General features: G+C 44.1%; 1 protein-coding gene across 2 annotated transcripts in view; it reads left to right on the top strand.

Annotated features, from left to right (window-relative positions):
* LOC147683316 (ubiquitin carboxyl-terminal hydrolase 50-like) overlaps nucleotides 1-24,250 on the top strand; it is a 429,720-nt gene that overhangs the window by 102,553 nt on the left and 302,917 nt on the right. For both annotated transcript variants that reach the window (XM_086943767.1, XM_086943768.1), the window contains exons 2-3: nucleotides 12,343-12,414; nucleotides 21,601-21,697. In XM_086943767.1, coding sequence (XP_086799893.1) covers nucleotides 12,343-12,414; nucleotides 21,601-21,697 — 169 coding nt within the window. The remainder of the gene's footprint in view (nucleotides 1-12,342; nucleotides 12,415-21,600; nucleotides 21,698-24,250) is intronic.

The following is a 24,250-nucleotide window of genomic DNA, read 5'->3' as shown; positions in this document are numbered from 1 at the left end:
GTATGAGGTTAGGCCCATCCCGTGTGCTTTGATGATACTAGCAAGGTCCGACACATATATATTAAATAGTGTCGGACTTAGGGATGAGCCTTGGGGTACCCCACACGGTAGCGACAGATCAGCCGACTGGAAGGGGCCAACTGTGACCACCTGAGTTCTTTGCGCCCACTATAGCTTGCGTGACATTGTTTTTGATTATGTGGTGCTCATCCTACATTCTTTGTAGGACGCCAGAAAAATGGCAGCGTAGATGTTCAAATCTCTGATTGTCTAGGAATATAAATTTTAAGGATGGCACATTCTCTGATTAAGGCCCTGTTACCAACCAGTAGCAACCCTTTCCTTGTAGTAGGGATTCCAGTTAATTTTGTCAGGTGGGTTATTTAATTTAGGTATGCTCTTAAAGGTGGGTGAGGGGCATTCTATATGATGGAATAAGCAGCAGATTTTAGGTTCACATAGGGCTAGATGACACGATTAGGCAAAGCCCCATTGCAACAGAATGTACCTTTTATTTTTTAATTGTGTTTGAACATTGCTAGGGGGAGAACTCTACTCTCCAGAGCTGAAAGGCCTTCTACTCGAGTCATACCTGTCGGAGACTCTAGTCCCACAATTCTTTTCTGTCTGTCTTTAGGTTGCCTCCTCACTTATATCCCCTTTCACTGCAGTACGAAGATTCCAGGAATATCATTTCCATGTAACCACTTATTCAGTAAGTGGTACTCCTACACTCTTGGAAGTGGGGGGAAGCCCCGACTTCCAGATCACCACCGACAAACTTGCAGATTTTACTAGTTAAAGGCCTACACTATTGCCGCTGTTAGCCTTGTTAGTACATCAAAGCACTAACCAGTTGGATACAAAGTTCTAGGTTTAGTTGCTTGTTTATCTTTTGCTCTGAGGATGGCATCATTTTGAGAAGTGTGTTAGTATGCGTCTGTGATTATAGTTGGAAGAAGGCTCACAATTTGAGCTTGACTGCAATTTCCTGTATTAAGGACATTGTATCCCATGTGAGTTATATACACTGATTCACGGAGTAAGTTAATTGTATATTTTAGTGAAGAAACATTATCTACACAGGGATCCTGAGATTTCACAAAACCCTGAGTAAAGGAAGAATTTTGTCAGTACATTGTCCATTTAAGTTGACCATAGGACGATGTCTAGCATAGTTCTATGTGCTTTAATTGAACTCACGATTACATTACAACCCATATGCCATACAGAATCCTCCCCAGTGAATAACGGCTGGAAAGTATTGATAAAACAGCATAATAAATATTCTTGCTCCAATAGCTGGGTGGATGCGGTGTAAAAACATCTAAGTCTGTAAGGGGCATTTATCCATTGGTGGTCGGCTACCAAGCAGACAGACTGGGTGATAAATTTTGTGGACCTTTCTCCTATCTTTAGCTGTAACTGGGAACTGCATTGGAGGCTTTCTAGGGAGAGTGGGGGTGGCTGTAAAGAGGAGTTTGTACCATCAGTTGCCATGTCCATGCTGAATCTTATGCTTGGCTTCAGGTCAGACATCATTTCTAATCTTCCCTTGCAACTACCACCTTTAACTTGGCGATGGGTAGAAGCCACTCTGAGGAAAGAGCATGTTCCTTGTATTAGAAGTTGACAGTGCCAGCCCCTAGCGCGTTTTTCACAGGATTCTCACTGTAGCCCTGTTTATTGGAAACTTGGAAAGAGGTGAAGTCAATGGTAGGATGTGGTGACTGAAAGTGGGAATTGATGGTACTTGGCAGTAGTATTCAGGTATCCTCTTTTGCATGCACCTGACATTTTTGGGAGTTCAATGGTGAAGCTCTATCTCTAACTGTAAACAGCAGCAATTGCAAAAATGGTTGTTGGGAGTAAGAGAGCAGGTACGAGCTGTAGCTTTATTATAAAGTGTCACCAATACCATATTGTAGGAAAGTGAAGTCTTATGTATTGATGCTGGTTAGACTTCACTATACAATACTCTCACAATTCTCCAAAGATGGTCCTTGAATTCACAATAATGATTCCTTAGCTCAGTCCTGGTAGAGTGGCAAAGAGCAGTCAGGCTTTACTAGGGGAACATGTGTTAAGCATTTCAGAGTACCAACATGGATGATAAGTATTTGACAAGACTCAAAAGAAATCCTGCACCACTTTATGAAAATAAAGTAGATTGTGATATACATTTAGACAGCAAAACTGTTGTACTTGAATGGGTGTATGGTGGAATTTACTGTAAGAACATGGAGTGAAGGACTGCCTGCATTCCATGTTCCTGATGACCTGCAAGTGTTCCAGTGAAGTCAGTTACTTGTGTGCTGGCTACATGATAGCTGTGCTCTTGTAGGAAGAAACCTTGGACAAAATAAGTACTTTAACTTACCCTGTTTGCTGTGCCATCATTCGGGGATACAAGAAAAAAGAAGTACGTTGAATAAGTATAACTGAAGTAATGGATTGTAGGAGCAAAATTAAATTAGTGCAAAACAATACTGCAACACATTAGCGGTGCGGTCAATGGGAAAAAGCATTAGTGACGATCAGACACTTTACGGGTCGAGTTGCATGGAACCCACGGAGGGTTAAGGTTATGCGGGTCCCAGGACCAAGCCACGACAGTTGGTTTGACTTTACCTGGCTCAAGAAATCCGGGTGAAGAGTTGTCCTGGCTGTCCTGGGTGCTGAAGCAGGAGCCTCGGGTGAACTGGTTTTACTGCTGACCCGGTGCTGGTGAGAAATGGGATGCAAACAGTTGACAATGGGGCCACGGCTGGTGTTAGATTAAGGTATTGCGGTGTTCCCTCCAGTTGCAGCTTTGAATTAAGGTTGTGGTTGCTGAGCTGGCCGCCAAAAAAGCCTTGGCAGTGGTAAGGTCGGCAACAAATAATTTCGACATCTGGTGGTCTGAGGGAAAAAGGTAGCTTCCTTAAACTTGCTGGAGGTCAGGACTACATTTTCCACAATGCACAGGACCAACCACCTTTGGGCAATCCCTCGGAGGACCGATGGATTACTTGGTTCCAATATGTTGTTTTTACCTGTGGTATGCAGGGGCTAGTGCCACTAGTCCAGAAGAGTCTGGAGTGCCTTTAGCCCTCAAAGGGGTCCCTCTGCCTGAGGGAGCTGGTCTTTGTTCCAGGACGAGTTGCAGTAGTTCTTTTTTCAGGAATGTTGCCACAGGTGTAGAGTGTCACACCTTTGGTTTGTGCAGCTCCTGTTGTTGCAGACTCAGGCTCTTCTGTGTCCTTTGTTGCAAGTCAGATTAGAACTGAGGTTCAGGTGCCAATTTTTTTACCTAGATTTAGGGGCGTTAGGGGTGTAGGTGGAAGTTGCCAATGGGCTACTAGCCCCAGCGGCTAATCTGCCCCTGAGGTGACCTCCTCTCGGGGTGTGTCACCTCATCTACCCATAACCCTCTATTCTGCCACTTTTAAAAATGACAGAAACCTTCCTTCTCTCTTCTAAACATGGGTCAGGTATAGGGTCATCTAATAGGAACCTCTAAATCGGGGGCATAAAAGAAGAAGCATAAAGTGTCCGCATGATCAGGCTTCAGTAAAAGTCTGAAAGTAAAGTAAATATGTGTTTAGCATAAGCTTCACACTTGCAAGATCAGGGCAAGCAGAGAGGTCTGTACCTATCAAATCTAAAGGGAATCTCTCCCTAACAGTAATTATGAGAACACCAATAAAAATAACAGAAGATTCAGAAACGCCTTATCTCTGTTCACACCACCAGGGACCAATCAGAACACTACTTTATATCTGCAACATGGCTTCAGGTTCACATCATATCGAACTAACACTTACGTTCTCAACCTTGAACATGTTGCCATCCTGGTACATGATGAACAGAAGGCCTCTTTTGAGCATTGTTCCTCCACGTTTGTTGCCCAGTTTCTCTCCAAGCTTCTCTATCAGCCGTCTAATACAAACAATAAGCCTTTCTCTAGCTAATTTAGAGCTTGATAATAAACCTTAAAGGAAAAGAGAAAATATGCCAGCGAAACAAAATACATTTCAACTGAGGCCTGTAGTCAGGCTAATTTAAATGAGCATTTAATGTGCACTTTGAATACAGTTATACATTCACACGTGTAGCTTAGGACAACTGCAAAACATGAGTAAAATAATACATGTTTACAAAAGCAAATATATCTTGGTATGTAAGTGTAAAACATGATTAAAGAAATACAGGACTTCTTGTTTAAACTGAATATTAGTGCACACATATATAAATATCTAGTCTACAGTAAATATATTTTAATAATGCGTTTAAATGCTTCACACATATTAGTAAAGTTAAGATACAAAGTCAATATAATGTGAAATGCATGTATATAATACATCTCGGTGACTTGTAAGGGTGGAGTCTAAATTGCGCTGATCCGCTTCTTAGACCTTTCTATCAGCAATCCTCTCATCCGAGTCCAGGCTTCCTGGTTTTCATCCAAGGCTACAGACTGGTCAAAAGATTTTGGGCCAGATGTACAAAGGTTTTTTGCGTGCGCAAACAGGTTTTAGACCCGTTTGCCCCCGCAAAAAACCTGTGGCCCATGTACTTACCCCCAACTCGCAAAATAGGATTAGCGACTCGATATCAGGAAGAGGCGTTCCATGGGCATCCCTTCCTAATAGTGACTCCTTAAGCTACATAAGAATTTTTTTTTTGTCATCCCAATTGTGGTCGCAAAACACTTGCAGTGTACCACCCTTCTCAGAACGTTGGTAAAGCATTTGCAAACGGGAAGAGGTCCCCAGTGGACCCCCTCCCATTTGTGAAAGTATGCACAAATATTTTTCAAGGGCAGGCAGTGGTCCCAGGGAGGACCACTGCCTGCCTTTAAAACATTTAACGGCTAAGTTTAATTTTTCTTTTTTAAATGCATCCTGTTTTCCTTTAAGGAAAACGGGCTGCATTTAAAAAAAAAACTGCTTTATTTAAAAGCAGTCCCAGACATAGAGTTCTCCTGACCCCAGCAGGCCACCATCCCTGGAGTGCCAGCCATTTCCAATGGGGTTGCAAATTGCGACAGCTTCCTTAGTGTGCATTAGGCATGCAATTTGTGACCCCATTGGGAATCACAAACAGTGTCTTAGACACTGTTATGCACCCAATTAGCGAGTCGCAAATTGCGAGTCGACTCGCTAATTGGCGGGTCGTACATCCGGGCCTTTGTCTTTATGGATGAGACTATTATTTCAGCCACTTCTCCCATTAATGAGGTCGGAGGGCCTTTCCTGGGATTTTCCCCCCTTCCTACCAGTTTTCTTCTCTGACTGCGGTTCCTTCTTTGGATTTTCCTAGTCAATCCATGCAGACTCCTCAAATACCTTTGTACAGTGAATGGGATGGCGTATCCCTATGCCCCCGCAATACTCCTTTTGAGTACTGACTCACCTGCAAGTTTAGCCTGCAGTTCAGCTTTCATAGCCCTATGCTGTATCTAGCAAACAGATAATGACTCAGCCACAGCCATTCTCTCTGCCCTCAATGTGCCTTTGCAGCATTTGCTTCCTTTATAAAGTTCCCTGTCATATTATATTTTTCAGGGACTCTATACCTCAGCCACACCTCATGCACTAACGCCCATAGCTTTCTCTTGCTATGCTATGAGCACTCCCACTGGTACTTTGAATTTGGTAGAGTGGAATTTGCAAACAGTTTTACCCTTAACTTATGAAAGAGAACTCCAAGTCCAGGCCAACTCCATCTCTCGGTCGACAGATCTTTGCCACCGTGTTAGAATGGAGAGTAAATCAAAATACTCAACTTACAACAGTTTGAAGTTCAGTAAATGATGAGTGTTGCTAAGTTTTAAAAGTTGTCTTTTTCATTAAGGAATTAGCAATAGTTAATGTTTAAAAAAAAATTCAAATTAATCAGAAACATCCAGCTACAGAATTATTAAGAAAAATTGGTTAGAGGGAGCATAGAAAATGACAGCGTGTTATATGAGGGAAGTATTCTCTATCTTAAACCAAAAGGACCTAACCTAAGATGAAACCCATAAAGAATTCCTTTTGGTCAAGATCAAAGATTCGGAGCATCATCAAATAGTTGCAAAAGAGACAGAACTCCTCATTAAGAGTAGTTAGGAAAAATCTGCAGAGTTCCCTAACAATTGCAGTAGCGACCATAAATCCAAGGAAAAGGACATTTATTCACCGAAGTAGCGGTGATTTAACATAAGGAAGTACGTCTCCTCGCAAATTGTAAGGAAACAAAGAAAAATCACTGTTAGCAGTAGCTCACAGTAATTCAGACATACACAATGAAAGTGCAAAGGAGGATGGCAGGGTAGGAGTGCATAGAAAGAATGCATTGATCGATCAAATATTGGATTTAATAGACTTGTATAGCATACCTTCTCTAACTAGGAACATGTGTTCTATAAAAGCATAAAAATATGTTGCAAGTGCAGGTGATAAAATGATCTTTAACCAATGGAAAAGAATCTTCCTATGGTCCATCACCGCTCCTCTTTGTTCCCATGGAAAGCATGCGAGTTGACATACGGTTAAATTAAGACTTCTAAAGCTTTACACAGTTGATACATTCAGTGAATGTTCTCACGAGAACCCTCAGTAAGCCTATTCTATTAGTTGTTCTTTTTTGATTTCAGTAATTTTTTATTGAAAATAAAGAGCATATTTACATGGTACAGGGTGAAACACATGGGGAAAAAGAAAGAAAAAAAAGCGCCGGGGGGGGGGGGGGGGGGGTTGTCAAGCATTGTCTACATTGGCTTAAATTAGTTTGGCTCTTGACAGTACATTCTACAGTTTGTTTCATCTTCTTCTCTCCGTTCTTGCACGTTCCAGTTTCCCCCGTGTCCCTTTGCAACCAGTATGGTTATCTTTCCGCCCCCCCTGGTGATGTGAGGAGATAGAAGATCAAAAGAAGAAAGATGTCTGAGTAGAGAGAGACGTAGGCGCATTATGTTGTTGGGTAGGGTGCATGTGTGGGTTTTGTAGTATTGTCTGGTCTGGGTGTTTAGGGTGGCTTGTGAGAGGACAAGTAGTTGTCTAGTGACAGCCATATCTCGCTCTTTTTCCCTGAGTCCCTTTGGCTGTTGGACTTTATGGTGTCGGCTCCCCTTAGGAAAATGACCCAGTTGAACCAGGCCTTAAAGGCGGCCTTTGCTGTGTCCTTCCAGTTATTCAACACCGTTTTGACCGCTGCTGTGAGCAGGAGGTCAATCAGGTCTCTGCCATTTTCGGATGTTATGGAGGGGTCAGTGTACCCCAGAATTAGGTGGTGGAAGTCCATTGATAGTGTGGCTCCTGTCACGTCATTGATTAGAGTGATTATGGAGTGCCAGAACTTCTTTGTTTTGGCGCAGTGGAAGAGGAGGTGTGCTAGGTCCCCCTTCTGCCTGTTGCAGTTCCAGCAGGAGTCGGTCTCTCTGAAGCCCATGTTGGCTAGCCGTGCTGGGGTCCAGAAGGCCCTGTGCACTAGCCAGAATTTTGTCTGATCTAGGGTTGTTGTCACCTTCCTCCTTGATGTGGAGGACCATAAATCTGCCCTTTCCTTCTCGCTTAGCTCTCTCCCTGCTGCTTCTTCCCATTGGCTTAAAGTTCTATTATTCATTTTGGACGTTTTGGGGGTCATGGCTCTGTATATGTGCGCTACCTGGTGTCCTGTGATGTTCAGGCTGTTAGCGTATTGTGTTATTGATGGGGTGAGCGTGTTTATGTTGGCTTTGGCTATTGCCACTGTTATTTTAAGGAAGTTATAGAGCTCTATGTTGTCGAAATTGTATTGTTGTCTGAGTTTGTCAAATGATGTCTGATTTCCTGTCTCCTGTAGCTGGCTCACCGTTGTTATGCCTTGCCTGTACCAAGTGTGCATATCCAGTGTTTTATTCCTGTACTTAATTCTGGGGTTGTGCCAGAGCGACTCTAGCTGAGTTTGTCTGACGCTGATGTCTAGTAGTTTGTCTAATTTTAGTAGGGCCAGTCGTGTGTTCCTGAGTATTGCGTTCTGTTTAATCGCGGGGTGTTTTGTCGCTGTGAGTAGTGCCACGGGTTCCATTCCTCCTAGTAGTGCCACTATACAATGGACTAGTCTAATAAATAGAACATTTTCTATTTGCAGTGTCCTGGTTAGATCATGAGAAATGTTTTCTACATCAAGCTTTAATTCTACTGAACATTGTGTTAATTATTAATACATAGTAGGTGACTCGTTTTGATACGATGAATTCGTATGGTTTGAAGAAAGAAAGAAATACGTGTTCTCGAAGCTGCACATTTTCTGACAATGACACATATTACAGTTACATCCTGGAATAGATCAGTAGTTCTAAAAGGCATTTTTATTACAGGGAATTAGGAGAGGAAGAAAATATATATATGAGGCCTAGTCGTGTAAGCACGTTGAAAAAGGAGCTTTCTGTCGGCTAATAAGCTGGATATTTGTTTTTACACATTTAAGAAATGCACATTTCTAACGGTTTGTTCTTGTTAAGCATTCTCTACGTTATTGTCATGGTACATTTTAATGTTTTTGTAAGGCTACTATTGCTTAGAATTATTCAACTTTATCAAACCTCTTCAGTATCCTGATCAGGCCTTCCATGTCTCAGCTATCTGAGAGAGCTTTCTCCACCTGCTGAATGTGGAGGCTAATTAGGATATAGGTGTAAATTTGTTAAAAGCTGCTGAGGAAGGCTTTATTTCTAGGTCTTCTTCTCTCATGTCTGAATTAATAATTCAATAGAGATGAGATCTATCTGACTATATAAAGGTCCTGGCCCATCCGCTTCCTGCAAGAGCTCTTCAGAGGTTATCCCTACCAGTCCAGCTAGAGATATTTGTGGTGGCTTCCCAGACATAGTAGCGACCTAACATTTGTCCAGTAATCACTGTAAGGAAGGCAATAAATATGTGTAGCTCTATTGATGAAAGTCATTCTTTTTTGTAAGAAAACTGCTTGATAATGTGTATTCTGGGTTTTTGTTATCCAAGAGAAACGGTGCACGTCAGTGTTGGAAATGGCCCTTTTGCAGAGTTATCCCCAAACTTTTTACTTCTTCCTCCTATTTTTCCCTGACATGTTTGTGTTGATTTTAGGATCCTGGGCACCTTACCACTGCTAATCAGTGCTAGAGTGCATATGCTCTCTGTGTAAATTGTGTTATGGATTGGTGTTTCCATGATGGGATATTTGATTTACTTATTAGTCCCTAGTAAAGTGCACTGAGTGTGCCAGGGCCTGTGAATCAAATGCTACTAGTGGGCCTGCAGCACTAATTGTGCCACCCACGTGAGTAGCCTTAAAAAGGTAACTCAGACCTGCCATTGCAGAGTCTGCGCGCAGTTTATAACTGCTATGTCGACTTGGCTAGTGCACATACTTGCCAGGTCCTAAACCTTCCATTTTCTAAATGTCAGTCACCCCTAAGGAAGGCCCAAGGTACCCCTGTGGGCAGGGTTTAGTGTATGTGAAAGGTAGGACATGCCTGGGTATGTGTGGCATGTACTGATAGTGAACAACAGCCAATTTTGGTTTTCACTATTGCAAGGCTATCTGTTCTCATAGGTCAGAATGGGCAGCTTGATTATAACATCTTATAATCCTAAACTGACCCACGGAACAAGGTAGATATTCAAGTTTAGTATACCTGCACTCAGAATGTTAAAACACATCTTTTAGTGAAGATGATTTTTACATTCTGTGTTTGAAAATATAATTTTTTTAGAAAGTAAGTATTTTCTTGCTCAGTCATCCTGTGTGCCTATGCTGGAATACGGATTGCCTGTCTGGGTTTCGGATGACTGAAGGCTTGGCAGCAGGCGGGCTCCAGATAGTCTAGGTAAGGCTAAAAGGTCTGAATAGACCTGGGCTGTAATAGGGGAAGGGGGGGGAGATATCAGTGCACCTCAAAGAGCCTGGTCTGCCTCTGACAATGCCGTCTCCACCTCCTGCCAGGAAGTCACACCAGAGAAGTCAGAACTGGTTCTGGCTGGGCACAGATACCCTCTGCCTAGAGTATCAAAGGATTTTTGGATACAAATACAGGGGCCTAGACCCCTGAACTTTAGAACTCATCTGAATCAAGAAGACTCCCAAGAAGAAGAGCCGGAGAAGCTGCGAAACGGAAGGACTGCTTTTCTGGGCTGACCTTCAGTGGCTGCTTCTGTCTTGGGCAGTCGAAGGCCTGAACTGGGCTTTCTGCAACCCAATTTGTGAGTCTCTCCATGGGCTTGAGGTAGAGCTTGCCCCTGTTCACGAAGTCTCAGGAAAAACAAAAGACTTCAAGCTCTTCTGCCCGCTGCACTGGGGACTGTGTGTTTTGTGCTGCAGAGAAAAAGCAACTTGACAACATCTACGACGGTGCTGCCCACTCCGTGTCCTGAAGGCACTGCAGAGGGCACCGCCACAACGCGACCTGGTCTCACCGACGTTGCCTGTTGGCGCCGCCACCGAGCCGCTGCTTGCACCTCAACCTGTGGGCATCGCACTCTGCACCGCCTCGCTTCACCCTGAAGCTTTGGCACCTCAGAGAGCAATGCCGCACCATGACCTTGGTCTCACCGACAATGCCTGTTGCCGCTGCCAATGAGCCATTGCTCGCACCGTGACCTGTGGGCACTGCACCTGCACCGCCTTGCTTCACACTGAATCTTTGGCACCGCAGAGGGCACCCCCACAATGCTGCACAATGACCTTGGTCTCACCGCCGCCGCCTGTTGACGCCGCCAATGAGCCACTGCTTACACCCTGACCTGTGGGCACCGCACTCTGCACCGTCTCACTTCACACCGAAGCTTTGGCACCGGAGAGAGCGCCGCCGCAATGCCACAACGTGACCTTGGTCTCACCGACTGCGCCTGCTGATGCCGCCACCGAGCCCCTGCTCGCACCGTGACCTATGGGCACCGCACTCCTCACTGCCTCACTTCACGCCGAAGCTTTCGCACCACAGAGAGCACCGCCGCAATGCTGCACCACGACCCTGGTCTCACCGATGCCTGTTGACGCCGCCTCCGAGCCGCTGCTCGCACCGCAACCTTTGGGCACCGCACTTCCCAGCGCCTTGCTTCACGAGGACGCCCTGGCCTGCCTGATGCAACTCCATGCCAAAATCGACACAGTTGCTTGCACCGTGGTTCGAGGGCACCGCTCGTAAGTCACCAGACGTACCGCCACCTTGGCCTACCGACATCGGTACCATCGACTACAGCGCTTCAGCAACAACGATGCTGCTGCTTGCACCGTGACCCACTAGCACCGTGGCGAGCACTGCCTTTATCTCGCACCGCAACCCTGGTCTCACCGACGACGCCATCTGATGCTGTCACCGAGCCGCTGCTCGCACCGCGTCCTGGGAGCACCGTACCGCTGCACTTCGCACCGCAGCACCCGATGCCTGCCAGCGCCAGCGCTCTTGATTCCATCAGAGAAGAGCTTGACCTGCAACGCGAGTGACTTCAAGGATCTCAACGCCCTGCGTTTCTCACAGTTACTGTTTGCGGGTCTTCCCGGTACCGTAGCTGGCCCACGACCCTGCGACTAGTCAGAACTGTTGGATTTGTTGTTCACAATGCCGTGATAGCTCAGGACAGAGCTATCAAGCTTAAGGAACTGTGTTTTAAACTTATTTTGATAACTGCAGATTTTTAAGTATAGTATTGTGGATTTTTATTGTAATTGGTCTTGCCTTAAAGTATATACTAATATTGGCTATTTTTCTAAACTGGTATTGTGTCCTTTTGTAGTGCGTACACTGTATTACTGTTGGTTATGTGCAAATGCTTTACACATTGCCTCTAAGATAAGCCTGACTGCTCGAGCCAAGCTACCAAGGGGGTGAGCAGGGGTTATTTTAGGAGTGTACCTCCCTTATCCTGACTAGAGTGGTGGTTTCTGCCCCACTTTGACGCAAGTCTCCGCTAGCCAGAAATCCAATTTTTAACAGTCAGCTACAACTGTTCTAGATATGGAGGCTGCATTCATAAACTGTGTGTTGGAAAGGTTTTGAAAGAATCATAAAATGTGGAGGGACCACACTGCCAGGCATACAAACACACAATTCACCCAGATGACTGTGATAAACGCACTGCATAATACAACTTAGTGTAGTTGAAAGTGTTTATTTTTCGCCATTGTTGGTGCAGCCAGTGCTGTTGATCTCTAGACTTGTATTTCAGGACATATACGTCCTTCTTTAGTAGAGAGTAGCAAGTTTAGTTTTGGGGGTGTACCACTGTGTTGAAGTAGTGTGGTCAAGGAAAAGGGTCATTGTGCTCAGTATTTGATTTTGAATGTGCTTTATTATTGGCAATACAGGGAATCACAATAATTGTTCATCTCTTTCTTGTGTTCCTCTTTTTGTAGAGCCTTACTCTTCGGTCCCCTCTGTTGAGCCCCATTCGCGGTTGCTCCTCGAACACAAAGGAAAAGGCTCAGGTAAGTGTTTTCTTTTTACAATTTACTCAGGGGAGAAAGTGTGAGGGATAAATGATAGTTATGTAAAATGTGTAGAGAAGGAATGGAGGTTGGAGCAATCAAAGAATAAATAGAGGAAATCTGTTCCTTTTTTAAATTTCTTTCTTTCTCACCAATTATTTACTTTTCTGCGTCCCTTTTACCACTCCTCCTTCCCTCTCGTCCCTCTGTGTCTAAGCCCCTTTTCAAAATTCCGTAGGCGTCCACTCACCTGGAAGAGCCACTTCCCTCCAGGGCTGCGGCGTGGTGATTCCGCGGTTGCAATCTGTTCTCTCTCTTCTTCTGCTTTTCTTTCTCCTCCGGGTGTGGGCATTCTGCTTTCTGACAGACTGCGATTTTCCTTGGGCTTCGGTTCTCTTTCCTCAAAGGATGTTGGGCCCACTTCTTTCGTTTGGTCTTTTCCGCAGAAAACTTCCTTTTGCGATTCCGTCCTGTGCACAGTTGAATCCGCCATCTACCAATCCGACGCACCCTCCGCCCCGCCTTCTTGAAGCGTGTCATCGTCCCTGAAGTCCGCCCTCTGCTCCGTCTTAATGGGGCCGCCTGCTGTTTTCTCATTCTCCGCTTCTTGCTGACAATAAAGTGGCCACGTGGAAAAAGGGGACTGTAAATACAGGAGGGGAGAGATGCATGAAGGAATTACATCGCATTCCGTCTCCTCTATCCCTCTATCTAATACAGGAGCTATCTGACACACCGCATCCCCATACTTTTCCTGATCTGTGAAATGAGAGAGGCGTGAAAGAAAGTCAGCATTGTCATTTTCGGACACTTTTCTATGACGGACCTCAAATGAGTAGAGTTGCAAAGCCAAAAACCTCCTGAGAACACATCCACCAGAGGGGGGCTTGATCGATGTATAGGACCAAAGTAGACCCCTCTAGATAGTAGTATAACTTCTCTACAGCTCACTTTATAGCCAACCACTCTTTCTCAAGTGTAAAATACCTCTTCTCCCTTGGAAATTTACGGCTGATAAAGAGGACCGGGCGCTCTAGGCCTTCTTTTGTCTGTTGGGAAAGGACGGCCTCCAAACCTACATCCGAGGTATCTGTTTGTAGGATAAAGGGTTCCTTGAAATCGGGGGAAATAAGGATAGGGCTGGAGGTTAAGGCTCGTTTAAGTTTGCGGAATGCCGTTTTGGCTGCATGGGGGGGGATTCGTTAAGTCTTTGTTCATTTTTTCTTTCTTCAATAGGTCAGTTAATGGGGCTGCTATTTCAGAATAACTGGGTATAAATCGGCGGTACTAGCCTAATAAACCCAAAAAGGATCTAATGCTCTTCTTGGTGGTAAGGAGGGGGGTGTCTAAGACTGCTCATACTTTCTCCTGTGGAGGAGCAATAACCCCATCCCCCAACAAATAACCCAAATATTTGACTTTGTTGAATTCTGGACTTTTTGGAGTTCACGTGGAGCCCTGCGGTTTTAAGCTCTTGGAATACCTTCCTAAAATGGACGGGATGTTGTTTCCAGCTAGGGCTGAATATTATGATATTGTCTATGTAGGTTGACGAGTACTCTTGGTGGGGGAGAACCTTATTCATAAGCTTTTGGAACACTGCTGGTGCTCCATGTAATCCAAAAGGCAAGACAGTAAATTTGTATAACCCATCAGGAGTACTAAAGGCGTTTTTTTCTTGGTCCTCCTGTTTAAGCGGTACCTGCCAATAGCCTTTCGTTAAATCAAGAGTGGTTATATATCGGGCTTCGCCTAATTTCTCGATGAGCTCAAAGACTCTTGGTAATGGGTATGAGTCAAATTTGGAGATAGCGCTGATTGCTCAAATCAATACAAAAATGAATAGAACCGTCTAGTTTCGTAACTATGACAATGGGGGAAGACCAGTTATGACTGGAGGGTTTTATGACTCCTAGTTGTAACATGTTTACTATTTTGGCAGCAACTGCCGCTCTCCGAGCAGCTGGTATCCTGTAGGGGCGTTGTTTTATGACTTTATTTGATGGGGTAACAATGGCATGCTCGATTATTGAAGTTTTTCCAGGAAGATCGGAAAAGATGTGGGAGAAGGACTCTAAGAGGGCCGGAAGGGACACCTTTTGTTCTTTTGTTAGATATTTATTTATAGGCAATGGAGTCACCGTTGAAGGAGTGGGTTTGGAGTCAGACAAAACGAAGTGGGTATCTTTAGGAAGGGGTCCCAACCATTTCTTTAGTAGGTTGATATGATATATCTGTGTTTTGGTTGAGGAGAGGTGTAGTCGGTATGTAGTGAGGCCTATCTTTTCAATAACTTCCTATGATCCCATCCATTCTGCCTGTTTAAGGGATGTAGAGAAAGGCAGGAGTAAGAGCACCCAATCAAAGATTTGTAACTGTCGCCACCTCTTTCCTTTGTTGTAGGACAACTGTTGACTTCTTTGAGCCTTTTCTAAGTTGTCGTGAGCAAAACTTTCAGTGTTTGTATGCAGTTTCTTAGGTTCTGGGTATATTCTAGAAGGTTTTGTGTGTCTTCTTGTTTCTCTTGCTCCCACGCTTCTCTTGTCATTTCTAGTAAGGTTTGTGGTTGTCTCCCATAAAGAAGCTCAAAGGGAGGACAATCTAAGCTTCCCTGAACCTGACTTCTAATACCAAAGAGGGCGATGGGCAACAACATATCCCACTCTCTCCCCTCAGTGGTTAACATTTTTTTAAGGTTAACTTTAAGGTGGCATTGTATCACTCCATCCATTTGAGGGTGATAAGCCGAGGTTCTCATTTGGGTAATATTCAAGGTTTTGCAAACTTGTTTAATTAAACGAGAGATAAGGGAGCACCCTGGTCTGTCAATATATCTCTTGGGGAAACACTACCCTTGAAAACAATTCGAGCAGTTTTTCGCTAATTCTTTTCTTGTTTGGCTTCCGGCTTCCGGGTATCGGGTTGCAGAGTCAACAGTAACCAGTATATAGATATATCCTTTTCTTGATTTTGGGAGGGTACCTACTAAGTCCATACTCAACCTCTCAAAAGGGTTATCAATAATTGTTAGAGGTTGTAAGGAAACAGGAGGGTGTCTATTGGGGCTCTTCTGACATATTTCACACTGCCTGCTGTATTTGTCTACATTAGCATATTTCTTGGGCCAGTAAAAATATCTCAGCACGGTCTGAGCTGATTTTTCCCGCCCACAATGACCTGCTAAGAGGTGTGAATGGGCAAAAATAATATTTGATCGCAGAATCTCTGGTGGGCTACTAGCTGTGGGGGGGGGAGGGGGGGGGATTGTCTTGTTTTCCTATCTGGTATAATAGATCATTTTTGACAATGAATGAGGGAAACAAAGGTGGTATCGTTGGGTTCTTAGCTTGTTGCCAGGCATTTTGGAGGGTTTAGTCTTGGATCTGAGCATATTGAAATAAACGGTCTGAAAGCCAGGGGGATTGTGTGAGCAGCGTATCAGGGGTGTTGGAGTCTCCCTTAGTGTTTTTTAAGTAAGGAGAGGAACTCTGGGTTATCTGTGCCCAAAAAGAGTTGTTCAGGCAAGTTGTCCAACAGTCCCACCCTCACTAGAAGAGAATTGGCATTGGGTAGTTTGATGGGGACTTCGACTATTGGGTATATTCTGATGTCCCCAAGAACACATCGGATGGGGGTCTTTTTCTCCAGGCAGATCTGAAAGTCAATTACCAACGTACTATGTACAACAGACTGCCTAGAACCCGAATCCAACACGGCTGTTACATTCTTTCCATTGAGTTTGAGACTTACATAGAAGCCCAAACTCATTTCTTCCATGGAGAAGATGGTTTTGGGTATACAATTGACATCCATCGGCTCCTTCGCCGACTTCTTTTGGGGACAGGTCCTGGCTATATGACCCCATTCCCCACACTCATAGCATTGGGGACACCTGAATGTAACTGTATCCCCTCTAGTAGGCTTGTCTTTTAGAAGCTCCTTGGATGGCCTAACGGTTTTCTTCTAAGTCTGCATGCATCCTGTGGCATATCGAGAGGATCTATCGGGTTCAAAAGCTAGTGTTTTTGGTTGGGCCCGAGCAAAAGACGTTGCCATCTCTATAGCGTGGTCCACAGAGAGATGTGGCTGTTTTTGCAACCACCTTTGGGTAGGTGTTGGTAGGGTCTCAAGGAACTGCTCCAGATAAATGAGAGCCATCATTTGTTCTTTGCTGTTCTCTTGAGTTCTTAGCCACTTATCCATAGCTGCCTTTAACTTAAAAAAGAATGTCTTAGGTGTATCCCCAGGGTTTGCTCATTCCTTTCTGAATCTTGCCCGATATGCCTCGGGATCCATTCCCAAATGGTCCAGTATGACGGTCTTGATGTCCTTGTACGGAGTATTTCCTGTGGGGTTAGCCTCTTGGTACGCAGCTTGGGCCTCCACGGTCAGCAACAGGGCCAAAAAGAACGGCCACTTCCCCTCCGGCCAGTCACAGACTTACGCAGCCCTTTCGAAGTTCATAATGAAGGCATCCAGGTCCTCACCAGGTTGATGCTTCTGGAGGGATATGTGAAGGTGCACCTAATGTACCCCGTGGTGGCTCTGTAGGCTCATGGGCGAATGCATTTGGCCGTCAGCAATCTTGTGTATGCATTCCACCTGCTGGGTGAGTGAAGCCCTGAACATCTCTCTGTCAGCTTGGGCCATTGTGATCTGTCTCTCTATGGCCCATTCCAGTTTTTCTTGACCACAAATTAGTTGTTGTATTAGGCATTCCATTTTTATTTCCTTCTTTCCCTCTAATTTTTTTACTTTTCTGCGTCCCCTTTACCCCTCTGCCTCCTCTCCCATCCCTCTGTGTCTCAGCCCCTTTTCAAATGCCTGTAGGCGTCCACGCACCTGGAAGAGCCACGTCCCTCTAGGGCAGTGGCGTGGTGATTCCGCAGTTGCAATCTGTTCTCTTTCCTCAAGGGTTGTTGGGCCCACTTCTTTTGTTTGGTCTTTTCCACAGAATCCTTCCGGTCACGATTCTGTCCCGCGCAGTTGAATCCTCCATCGACCAACCCGACGCACCTTCTTGAAGAGTGTTGTCGTCCCTCACATCCCCTCTCAGCTCCGTCTTAAAGGGGCCGCCTGCTGTTTCCCCATTCTTCGCTTCTTGCTGACAATAAAGCAGCCAGGTGGAGAAAGGGGACTGTAAATACAGGAGGGGAGAGATGTATGAAGGAATGACATTGCATTCTGTCTCCTCTATTCCACTATCTAATTGTTATTGTTATTGTTAACTGCAGCTTGTATAGCGCCAAATCACCGTCAGGTCTCAAGGTGCTTTTGACAGAAAAAAGCTATGCTAACAGAAGAACGGATACGTCGAGTCAAGGCACTAAGTGGAGCTTAGGGCTTCCCTAAACAAGAGTGTTTTTAGGGATTTCCTGAACTGCAGCAAGTTAGGTTCCTTACGAAGAGACTCTGGAAGCGTATTCCAAACCTGTGGAACCACCACTGAAAAAGCGCTGCCACCCTTCGTTGCTAATTTATAGCGGGGACAAGACAGCAGTTGAGTGTTTGAAGACCTTAGTGATCGTGTAGGTTTATAAACTCCAAGGAGTTCTTTAATGTAAGCAGGTGCATGACCATAGATTGCCTTATGGGCAATGCACAGACTTTTAAACTCCACCCGTTGTTTTATGGGGAGCCAATGTAGCTTACATAGCAACGACGATGCATAAGTGCCTCTAGGTAGCCTAAAGATCACCCTAGCTGCATCGTTCAAGACTACTTGCAGCCTATTTGTCAGTGTTTTGGGGAGACCCAAATACAGGGCATTCCCATAATCTAATCGAGATTATTGTGGCAGAGACAATTGTGCGGAGCGTGGAGGAGGAGAGCAGAGGGACTAACTTACGTAACTGTCTGATTAAATTAGTGCAGGTCCCAACCACTGAGGAGATCTGGCTGGCCATTGACAACTCGTGGTCAATCTTTATGCCTAGACTTTTTACGTTGGAACAAGGTTTAGGGGTCGGGCCTAGATCTTGAGGCCAAAAGAAATCGCCCCAAGGAGACACTTTGGTTGAAACCACCAGAACCTCAGTTTTTTCTGGGTTGATCTTCAATGAATTTGCTGTCATCCAGCTCACCGTGTAACTAAGTATTTTTTGAGCATGGGTCTGTGCAGATACTGTGTCATCAATACAAAGTAACAACTGGGTATCATCAGCATAGTTAAAGGTTTTACAGCCCATGTTTACCAAGGAGTCAATTAAGGGCTGCAAATAAAGATTAAAAAGGAGTGGGGACAAAGCAGATCCCTGAGGGACTCCACACTTCAGGATGCCCAAGTTTGATATACAGTCCTCCAGTTGAATCCTTTGAGATCTTCCAGAAAGAAAGGATTTGAGCCATTTATAGGCTGCGTCTTGTATCCCAATCGCGGCCAGTCTGTCCAAAGCAGGGTATGGCTGACAGTGTTGAATGCCGCTGACAGGTCTAATAATATCAGGGCACTCGGTTTTTTACTGTCAGCCATACCTCTGAGCTCATCAAGCACCGAAAGCATCACCAATTCGGTGCTGTGATGCGCCCAAAAACCTGCTTGACGTTCCTGGAGTAGATGGTGTGACTCCAGGAACGATGAAAGAGATATCAGAACATGTTGTTCCAAAATCTTGGACAAGAAAGGAAGCTGAGATATAGGCCTATAATTTTTTAGGTTGATGCAATCAGCCCCCGGCTTCTTTAATACAGGAGCTATCTGACAGGGGGGTACTGGCAATGCTGCTCCCAGTTTTGCTATGTTTCTGTACCACTCCCAGAGCGCAGGTGCATCCTAGAGCACATCAGCCTCTGTACTTAACAAAGAGCCAGTCACAAAAGGGGGAGGAAGCACGCTGCCTGGCATATCAGCACACACTTTCTCCAGATCCACTGTGGGAAATGCAGTAATTTTTATCAAACTCGCTTTAGTTGAAAGTCTTTAGTGTTCACTATTGTTGATGCAGCTCCGTCTTAGTAAAGAAGGTACAGTCCTAACTTTTTGTACCAAGTGTATTTTAATATTCAATGAATATTGAAATTTAATTCCTATTTAGATGTTTTGGGCCAATTCACCAAGGCTTGTCCGAATACTTTAAAGATCCCGTTGAGGAGGAAGGACTCTCTCCTCCATAATTAGAGCTATTACTTGCATGCCAGGCTCACTTTGCAAATTTCTTGTACCACCCTATGCCTTTCCAACTGCTCATCTTGATAAAGATAGATATTGCCAGCCCAGCTCCTCATAATACGATTCTGTGCATTTCCATCATTCGACCTGTGAATGAGCTGATTAGTATGAGATATACATTTTTGGTCTGGAACAGATTGGGTCACCAAAACAGCGCGGAGATACTCCCTCTGGAGTTTATTCCTAGCGCTATACAAACCTACAAATAAAAATAAAAAATAAAATAAAATAAATAACCCTTATGTACAAGACCATGGTAGGTAGGTGTTTACAACGCTAACTGCTACATATTCTTGGCGACCTGTATCCAGTAGATCGCTTTAACCTATTAACCCCTAATAATGGGGCCCACACACTGTTGGATACTTTTCTGTACTTCAGACTTCATAGAACACCCAAAGCTACTACTTCAACATTTCCCTCCCTGCCTCCTGCACTCACAGCATTGATAACACTAATTGACTCCTCATCCTCCCCCCCACCCAAAAAAATGATGTCCCAGTTATACTCCATTATGCAGACGTAGGCACCCATATGCGCCCATAGGCCTAGGGTGAAAAGCAGGCCTGGTTGTAAAATTCTGCTCCATTTGTGGAGTTTTGCCCTCCCAGCGTAGAGCGCAGAGTTCCGTCGAGATTTCTCAACGTGGGCGGTTGCGGCAGGTCACTACCACTCGTGTTGAGAAGCCTGCTGCTCACGTTGAGGAAGCTGATGCTCAAGCATAACATCTACTCAAGTGGCAAAAAGAAGCAGCACCCTCTTGCGGTTCGCGCTGATTTTACAGTGTGGGACAAACTACTGGCGCTAAAAATCAGCATGAGCTGCATGGCTTATAGCACTCCGCAGCTTGCGGAAATCCTTAGAGCGCGAAGCAGTTTATTCGCACTTCACGTAGTTCCACGTAGCAGAACTCTGCCCAGTTCTAGTGAAAAGGAGTGTCTACTTGCAAACTCCCTTGACCGTTGAAGAGTAAAAATTCTGTTGTGCACAGACCTAAACTCCCTCCCGTAATTACAGACTGATATTAATTCACATCAAATTCTTGCACAGAATTTACCACACTCCTGCAGCGCTCCTCCGGTTGAAACTGTCTGATAATTCGAATTGCATTAGATGTAGAGACTTAGATGCTGCGTTTCTCCAACTAGGGTTCGGAACCTCAATGCATTGACCGTGCTGCAAACCAAAAAAGAGAGTGGTGATTCACCGATGGAAAAGCAGCCCCCTTCCAGTTAAGGGACAGGCTGAAAGATGTCTTTTGTAGTGAACAGCTGAATATGTATTGGGATCTGATGCTGGTCAGATCAAGGCCCAGTGACATATGGACCCAGTTTTGTATTTATATTCTACAGCACCCTGAGGTAGTGACTGAGGTGACAGCGGCCACCACACATCCTCAAGATCCCCCGTATGACACAGATGTGAGAATCGACCTGCCTCATGAGGATGAGGCCCCAGTGAGCTTGTCAATGCCATTATATCATTGCTTTGGGTAGGGGTTAGCCGTTGTTTTTAGAAACAGCTGATGTTTAATACTTGATTGTTCCTGTGTTTTATGTAATAGATATTGGTTGCTGATTAACACTGTCTGCAGGGGTTGGATGTTTTTCTCATTCCTAATTTGAAAATTCTATAAACAAGTTAAAGCTTACTTTAAAGAGTCCTGCAGGAATACTACTTTACATACTCCAAGGTGCCTTTATGAATAGGTACCAATAATTCCAATGATGGTGCTAGGTACAGTGCATTTATGCCAGGCTAAACAACGCTGCTTTTTTTTAATGAGCTAGAGAGGAAAAACTCGCAAATGTGAACATTTATTCAACTTCTGCGAAGGATAATGATTGAGGCTCAACCTACCTGTTTTCAGATCTGTCCCCTTGTAGCCTGTTTGTAATCTAGTCATGCTTGTAATTCTTATACCCTATTGCCTGGGAAGGGGCTGGCACAGCTTTTAGTGCTCAAAGTCTCCTTTTAATGGAAAACATAAAATGGAACATTCTTTCTTTTGTGTACAGGATACCGGGGTTTGCAAAATGAAGGCTCAACGTGCTACCTGAACAGCATCCTACAATGTCTCTTCATGACTCCAGAGTTCACTAATAGCATCCTCAGGTATTCAGAGTTTATTACTACCTACAGTGTGGAATGCTACATTTTTCACTGTCCTCTTCACACATTGTTTCCTTCTTTATGGGTGCATCGTACCCGGTCACAGTGAAAAACAACAATGAAACACTGCCGCCGGCTCTCGGTCCTCTTCGCCTGCTTCCAAGACAGGAAGCAAGAAGCACCCGGCTCCCAGGCTCCCCCTAGCAAATTGCAACACTGCAATGCAGCGTTGTGATTCGTCTGAGTGCCGTGGTTCGGTGCTCAGCCAGGGAATTGGAGCCTGGGCATATTCTTCACCCAAAATGTAATGCAGCCTAGTTGGAGAACATGCAAAGTGTGCATGACGGTTTGGCCGGCTCGAGACGCCGGTCAAAGCGACATGCAAACGTGGATTGAGCAAACCACTCATCCCCTGTCCTGCTGTGTGAGCAGAGCAGCCCCACCCTGCCCCTACCCCGCTTAGCAAGGATGGAAAAATAAAATGATAGTAACAATGAGTTATTATAATTATATTTTTTTCCTTATTGACCTGCTCAGTGGGGTGACGCTCCTTCGCCTTAGTGGTTATTTTTTGTCATCTGTATTTATCCATATTTATTATGGGTTTTGTTAGAAAAACATAGCTGAAATCGGTATATTTCCACATTTATTTAACCAATAAATATGCAGTCATGCTTGAATGCCTGCCAGGTTTCAGTGATATGAACACCCGTAGAAGATAAATCAATTAACGTTTATGAAAATATGCACTTTTCAGTATCAGACTTGTGCATATCTACTGCTGTTTAAGCCTATGTACTAACATTGCTTTCTTTTTTAACCCCTTACCTATCAATCCACACAGTTATTGGCCTGGCAGTCATGGCAAAGTGTATTTAGAATCACTCAAAAAGTGCCCAATTTCAGTTTTCTGTTTCAAATCTGTTTATTGAGAATACAAATCGAAAAAAAATACAGCAAGCAAGATTATCAGAAGACAGAAAAAAGGAGGAGAAGAAAAAGGGAGAGGAAGAGAGGTTCAAATAGAGAAAAGATGAGAGGGCAACATTAAGTATTTAAAAAGATCGGTTCGTGGAAGCTTAGGAAGCAAGGCCGTGGTGCGTCACAAAGCCATCATTGATCAAAAGCTTTGCCCTGGGGGAGGGCAAGGCTACCCTGCTTGTGGAAAGTGGTTAAGTGATGGAGGATTACAACTGGAGGAGGGAGCTGTGTAATGTATAGGCGTGGTGAACAAAACATCCCGCATCTAGAAACTGACACCCTGTACGTATAAATGGGCATGTTAATTTCAGTTTTTATCCACATTTAAAAATCAATACAGACAAGAAAATAAATGGTTTTATGTGTGTATTTAGCTGTAAAAATCAGAAAAACGGAAATCAGGGAGCCTCAGTTATGTTATGTTACGTTATTAGTGTGTATAGTGGAGTGAAAGCAGAGTGTAAAATAAACTAAAAATACTCACTTTTACCGATGTTCTGCCAAACTTAGAACTTGTCATGAGGGTGTCAAGGTCCACTCACCTGAAAACTAGGATCTCTGCAGGAGCAACGTGACTCAAACAATACCCTGATCACATAGACATTCACCTGAGACTGAGCTCAGATGATTTTTAAAAGGAGAGAAGGGGCTGGGGAAGGAAGAAACTCGAATCTGGAGAGGCTTCTTTGGTTTCATCTGTTCTAAGTAGGGCTCTGGCACCTTCAGAGGCTTAACTAACATACACATTCATTATACCACTCACTGCTCAGATTGCATAGCAAGTTGAATATACAGGAAATAGTTGCATTTTTCAGAATCAACAATCTTTATTCAGTTTATAACAAACCATAAAAGATAAAGCATGTACAACTACAACACAATGACTCTAGTTTCAAAATGGTAAGAGATTAAAACATAATAAAACGCCTAGCATTAAAAATATATTCCTCCTTAAAATGCCTTCATTTCAATAACCATGAGTAATAAAGCAAGAAAAATAAACCACAAGCCCAATTAAATCTCCTTTAGTCATCAACGAAGAATTGCAATCCATCAACATATCCTGCTTAAAACTCTCCATTGTTTTCCTACTATATACTGCTTGTTTAAGAAAGGAACAAACACTGAAACAAACATCGTGTCTTGCTAAAAGCTGCAGGTACAGTAAGGCTTCATTACACTTCGCAATTTCTGGTGTACGAAACCAGATAAAATAATACCTATAAAAAGTATCTGTTTTGACTAAAGTGAGCGGTGTGCAAATAAATCAGGTAAACCTTATATTCTAAAAGTTCTGTATACATAGTTCAATTTAGGGATAGAGAGGGCTCTTTTAAGTTTGAGATAGTCTTGGATTACCTCTCTCGTAAAACGAGCCTTCGTATTGGAACAGACACTTACACATAACAAGAGTGGGGCTAACCTTCTGCTTTCAGAAACATGTGGTAGGTTCAGATCAATGAGAACTTGAAGGCAGGAGATTGAAAACGCTCCTGCAAATACGCATTTTTTCAATGGGTTTTGATAACCCCCGTACCATACAAGGCCACGAGGCACATTGCTGATTATTTTAAA

The sequence above is a fragment of the Lissotriton vulgaris genome, chromosome 11 (assembly GCF_964263255.1).
Source record: "Lissotriton vulgaris chromosome 11, aLisVul1.2, whole genome shotgun sequence".
Lineage (NCBI taxonomy): Eukaryota > Metazoa > Chordata > Amphibia > Caudata > Salamandridae > Lissotriton > Lissotriton vulgaris.
Note: the sequence above shows the minus strand (reverse complement) of the source record. Positions and strands in the feature narration are given on the sequence as shown.